Source organism: Morone saxatilis, unplaced genomic scaffold (genome assembly GCF_004916995.1).
Source record: "Morone saxatilis isolate NCDOM2014 unplaced genomic scaffold, NCSU_SB_2.0 Contig6, whole genome shotgun sequence".
Classification (NCBI taxonomy): Eukaryota; Metazoa; Chordata; class Actinopteri; family Moronidae; genus Morone; species Morone saxatilis.
In genome coordinates, this window is record NW_023340206.1 from 11,137,405 (window position 1) to 11,143,513 (window position 6,109).

The 6,109-nt window shown below is 39.8% G+C and overlaps 1 protein-coding gene across 1 annotated transcript; it reads right to left on the reverse strand.

Moving 5' to 3' along the window:
• Nucleotides 1-3,765: 3,765 nt before the first annotated feature.
• LOC118340038 (leucine-rich repeat-containing protein 3-like) lies at nucleotides 3,766-4,604 on the reverse strand. The gene has a single exon (XM_035677885.1). The coding sequence runs from the start codon at nucleotides 4,602-4,604 to the stop codon at nucleotides 3,813-3,815; it is 792 nt and encodes a 263-aa protein (XP_035533778.1). The 3' UTR covers nucleotides 3,766-3,812.
• Between the last annotated feature and the right edge of the window lie 1,505 nt (nucleotides 4,605-6,109).

Sequence of the window (6,109 nt, forward strand, 5' to 3'; positions counted from 1 at the left end):
TCAGACACATTATTGTTCCAAGCAGACTATTTTTATATGTCATAATAAAAGTCTGGAGGAGAACTTTTAAAATAAAGTAATTTGAAGGTTTTGTTTGCATCCTCTGAGGAGAAATAAAAACCGGTGTTATGAGACATTAAGAAAGTTTGGGTTGCTTTTTAAGGGGTTTGTTGTTGCCTCAGGTGGACCTCCTTGAAAATGAGTAATTATAATGTGTGAGACATTGTTGGAGGCAGTGCAGGAAGTTCAAAAGTTTCTAAAAGGAGGATCAGCACAGATTCTACATCCAAAAATAACAAAGTAAATACTGTTTAAAATTCAGTCTGAGAGTCTACAAGACAAGCTGCTATCTCTAATAATATTAATGAAGGCTTAAACACTCGACCATGAATCCAATTAGAAGAAAAACTTGCCACTGAAAACTATACTGATATTTATGAGATTTAAAAAAAAAGGTAATTCAACTACTACTGTACAGTTCCCCTGTGTTAAAGCTGGGTTATCCTAATATATCCTTTTATTTATTGTAGTTTCTTGTTGGTATTTTTGTTTCCTACATAAAACATATACAACTGTCACTTAAAAATAGTTGTTTTCCGAGAGAATATAGTCAACTGTCGTAAACCTGCATTCTGTGTAATGGCCAGCCGGGGGCAGATACCATTCAGTCTTATGGAGAAATTAGCCAACTTCTCAGTTGATTTATGAGCTCGGTAAACAGTTTCCTAATGAGTTTATGGTCACAATCTCTAGTTTCAAGTCTTCTTCCATACAGCACGATGTTCATTTAGTAAATTATGGTCCCATAATTTACAGCAGCCGGCACTTGACACACAAAAAAGCTTTTCACAGGATAAATCAGCATGTCACTTTTAGCCATGCTAGCAACGTGGCTGCAGGGAAGGAAATGTTGTCATCTTTGGTCCAGAGCACTGACAGTTTATATAAAGGACACAGCTTTCAGGTTTTAAACCTGCGTTCTCTGTAACGGCCAGCAGGGGGCAGATATCATACAGATATCATACAGACTAATGGAGAAATTAGCTGACTTCTCAGTTGATTTATGAGCTCAGTAAACAGTTTTCTAATGAGTTTATGGTCTCAATCTCTAGTTTTAAGTCTTCTTCCATACAGAATGATGTCCATTTAGTAAATTATTGACCAGTTTAGAGTAAATAAAGCAGGGTATGCTTTAGAGCAGTGTTTGACAAGTAATTCTCAGTGAGTCCGTCCAGCTCAACGCACCAAACTGAGATCAAACTGTCAGATGAGGCAGTGCTGGTCAAATAAAGACACAAATAAATTTATTTTAAGTCACTACAATCAACCCCATTTCAAAATGTGACCACAGCTTGGATTTGTATTTGTAGCTGTACCTTTTGTAATGGTAACATCTGTCTCTGAAGTAGTTCAAAAGTGAAAACCATGATATGGTCCCCTTTTGGAATAAGTCTGGACATCCCTGATATAATACGAATACTGTAGTGAGCGGCTCCCCGACACGCTTTCCACAAGGGCTCATAGATTTATGGATTTGAACTGTTAGTGGGATGATGCTATTTTTGGGTTGCAAGACACGTATTAATACTCTGCCTCATCCAGATATATGCAGCTGAAGACATATGGGTTCCATATTTGGAGCTGTAGGTATTTTTCAGAATAATCTGGAGGAATAAATAACAGGATCTCATTGTGAGGAGTGTGTTAGAGCTGCAGATGAGCTGATAAAGGATTGTGTGTGAGGTTTAAAGGTTGGCTAGAGGCTGTGACAACGACCTTCAATGCAGGATTCAAATCTCAAACAACAAAAAACACATTCATTATTTTCTGTAGGGAAGAAGGAGCAGGATTCTGATAAATCAAGTTTTGTTTTATTTTATTGTCCAAAGAAGAAAGAAGAGAATAAATGCAGGACTCTGTTGTGATAAGAAAGAGCAGGGCAGCTGTATCTGACTTACGGAGCGACAGGCTGGGATACTCACACACCCATGAAAGAGCAGGAACTCAGTGTAAATACAATCCCTAGGAAATCTGCCTTGAACAAACATAAAGGTGCTGTAGTTTTAATTAGAAATACACAAATTGTATTATTCTAAATCAGAAAGTGGGACTGAAAACAACACTAACTGAGGAAACTATCTTTCTAAGAAATTGTTTGAAATAATTATAGATCCACAAAGTCTACACTGGAAAACAATTGTAGGGGATGGATAGGTTCACTTCTCTTTTCCTACCACTAGTTACTCTAATCTAACTATGATACCCTAAATCTAACCAAACCTTCACCATAGTAGTGGTGTAAGATCAGAAAATGTTTTCCCATCAGGGACTGACAAATGTCATTGTGCCGATTGGTGGCCTCCTGGGAAGTTATGAACAGTGTTCAGTAGTTCAATTTGAAGGAGTTGTTAGGAACTGTAACTGCTATCCACGCACATGATTTTTAAATTTCTGCATTAAAAAAAAAGAAAAACGGTTTGGTCAGAAGTAAAGTCGGAAGTAAAGGATCTATTTACAGGAAGTTGACCAAAACTGCTGCAGTATGTTTGCTACCAGTTGAACCAACCAAACAGAAGAAGCAAGTCAGATCCAGTGAGTGATGAAAACAGTACTTTTACTTATTAGGTTTTTCCTATTATGTTGTAATGTGCTTTGTGTGGTCCATTGTCCTTCACAATGCTCTGTCCTAAAACTGCAAGCAGAGATATCACAAAATTACTTTTCTAGTATCTTGAACTTGAGGAATGTTACGTAAGCGCAATAAACCTCTAGGATCATTTAGAGCTGCGACAGGCTCATCTAATCGAAGCTTCCTGTGACAAGAGTTGATTACTTTCCCTCTCAAAAGTGACAAAGTTATTGCCTTTTGAAGCAAAACATTAACTGAGGTGACAAGTGTTGAAATTAAATTTCTGGTAGCAGTTCCACCTTAAATGTAAGATGCCAGAAGGGTTCAATGCAACCATATCTTCACTACTGGCTTAGATCCTTGGATGGATTATTAAATATACAACGTCTTCACATGGAGAAGCACACACAAGTCCTTACAGGGAATTTAACGGATAATACATCTAACTGAACTTTTTCCTCTTTCTCTGCTACCCTTCCAAAAAAAAAAGTCCCCAGTGAGGATTTACTTTTTAAAGATACATCACAAAGCTTTACGCTCTCACAAAAAGACCTTGAAAGTGATATTTTTCTACAAGTATCCACCTCTGAAGCTGTGTGGATTATTTTTCAGGTACCCAATTTCCGTTTGACACTAAAGTGGCTCTCGGGTTCGACTCACTATCTAAATGAATTCACCGTGAACTCTTTCAAACCACATCATAATATGAAAAAAAAAAAAAAAAAGTTTTGGTGAAGTTTCCCTCGGAGATGATTTTATGCATTACACATAACATTTGACTGAAAAATAATGATCTTCCACATTTTGTTATCGTGGAAGGAAAACAAATTGAGACTGCTTGAAGCCTCTAAATGTTTTTCCTGCTGGTCCCACATTCGAGGTTACTTTCTAAGAAGCTGAAATTATAATTTGGATTTATTTGAGTTTTATTTGCAGCCTTCAAGAGTCTGGTGCTACTTTTCAGCCTGTACTTGGATGATGAGATTTTTAAAACTCTTTGTAATGTCTTTGTACCTTGTGCAGTGTATATCATAAATATTACTTTCGGTAAAGCTGTCCCTTGTTAATGTTCCTTATATACTTATACACTGTAAACATATTTACTGGCATTTTTCATCTGTATTAACTGGTACACTTTTCATCTATATTCATTCAGTACGGTTGCATCCTTTCTCATACACAGTTAAAACACACTGCTGGCTGTGTCGTAGTCCTTGCTGATGTGGGAAGTGCTGGGCAGGGACTTGAGGTACTCCATGTGCCTCCTGGCATCCTCCTGGTTGTGTCTGATGTAGTAAATGATGTAAGCTGTCACCATTGAGAACCAGCAAAACATGGCCACAAACATGGCCACATCTGTCGTCTTGTGGTGGAAATTGCAAAAGTTGATTCCTGAGTCCAGGACTTGGATGACCGGTTGTCCCACATACTCCTCCTGCACCGACGTGTAGCAGCTGACCTCGTTCACCGTCTCGGGGTCAAGCCTCAGCTCCCTTAGCACCTCCTGCAAAGAGCACTCGCAGTGCCAGGGGTTGTGGGACAGGCGCACACGGGCGTGGAGCTTGGCAAAGGTGTCCTTGGGTAGGCTGCTGAGGTGGTTGTTTGAAAGATCCAAGGTCCGTAGGCTCTCGTAAATTCCTTGAAAGGCACCGACCTCCATGCTCTCAATGGCGTTGTGAGATATGTCCAGTTCCCTGAGGCGGTGGAGGTCTGTGAAGGCCTCCTTTGGGATGTGTCTGATCCGGTTAGATGAAAGCAAGAGAACGACAGTGTCCTTGGGCAAGTTGGCCGGGATTCTCTCCAAGTTGCGTGAGGTGCACTGGACCACCACACCGTTCCTGTCCGTGCAGTGACAGATCTTGGGGCAAGCATACGCAGTCATAATCATCGACAGAAGCCACAATTTTCCCACCAACAAAAGAGGACCACAGGAGGAAGGTTTTACGGATGACCTGCACCTTTGAGAGGCCCCCATTAGCGAGCACTCAGACTGAAATCAGCCAAAACAACGCAAGGGGATGCGTTGGTGGGGGTATGCTGCTTTAGGTGCCGGTGAGACATGAAATACAATCCAAGAAGTCCAGTTTGAGTGAATTTTAAAGGCTTATCAGATGCCAAAATTCTGCACAGTGGTTTACTCAGAGACAGGATTTTACAACTCTGGAAAGTTATTACGAAAATGTGTGCTTGAATGCATTTGATTTGCCAGTGCAGTGCCCTGCCGGCTGACGTTGTGCTGCAGCAAAAGTTGAGCCAGGTTCAACTTTCTTGCCAGATGACCCTGCAGGTTTTTTTTGCTGGACCCTCTGCGTTGGCATCCCCACTGCGGCGTCGAACTGGCCTCATTCAGATGAATGAAGGGGCTGTCTGATCTGGGCGCTTGATGGCTAAAGTTTCAGTCTCAGGGCACTTTCTGGCATTCACTCACATTATCGTTCATCATTTACCTCGACAGTTATGGAAAACCAAGCCCCGATCCAACAAAAAAGTAGCAGATGTCCAGTGGTTTGCATACTAGCTAAATGAGATGTCAAAGTGCAACGCAGCTGAGGAGTACGGGGGAGCAAAATCTTTGACAGGCAGAGTCATAACTGTGTGTATCCAGGGTGGGAGGGCACGTCTGCTTGGAAGAAAGCTGCGATTGAGAAAGAGAGAAAGAGACGAAAAAAGATGGAGGTGAGGTAGAGAAAATTCTTTCCTGAATTATTTAGGAATTAGTTTTTTACTCTTAAACTATACTGTTAAAACCCGAAGACCTCTTCTAACTTGCTTGCAATCATTTTTAGGTTGTTAATTTTTCTGGTGCCATCATCTTCCAGCATATATTCAGTGAAACGTCTACACCATTTCTCCTTTTCAGATGCCTTCATCCTTGGAGGGGAAGCTAAAGTTCATGATTATCCTAATAATAGCATGTTTCTATAGCATGGGTCCCTTCACTCAACATGTGTCCCTGTGAGAAAATGACAAGCCATTAAACAAAGTGTGTGCTCATCAACATGCAGCCGATGAACTTAAATAAAAAACAAACTGTACTCCATGAGGCATGTGAGAGCAGTGAAGGTCAGAATTCAAATTAAAACAACTATAGGTCAGAATGCATTTGGCTGGAAGATAACAGAACAGCTGATAAGCAGGACTCAGCTTTTTAATGGAGATGAATAATGTCATGTTTTTCTGCCGGTGTCCTAAGATAGACATTGATAAGATAAATGTCTCAGTAAAACAACACCAGTGTAGGAATATTATATAAATCTTATTGGAGTTGGAAAATACCTATTCTTTATATCTTATAACTCTATATATTTCATCTTTATATGAATATCACAGAGATATAGAGATACTAGTAAAATATTATGGGGTATTGCATTTGTAAACCTGCTTATTTGGGGAATAATTGAGATAAAAGCACTATAGCTGAAACAATTAGTCAATTAATCAATTAGTCCGAGAGAATGTCAAGTGGCAACAATATATTTT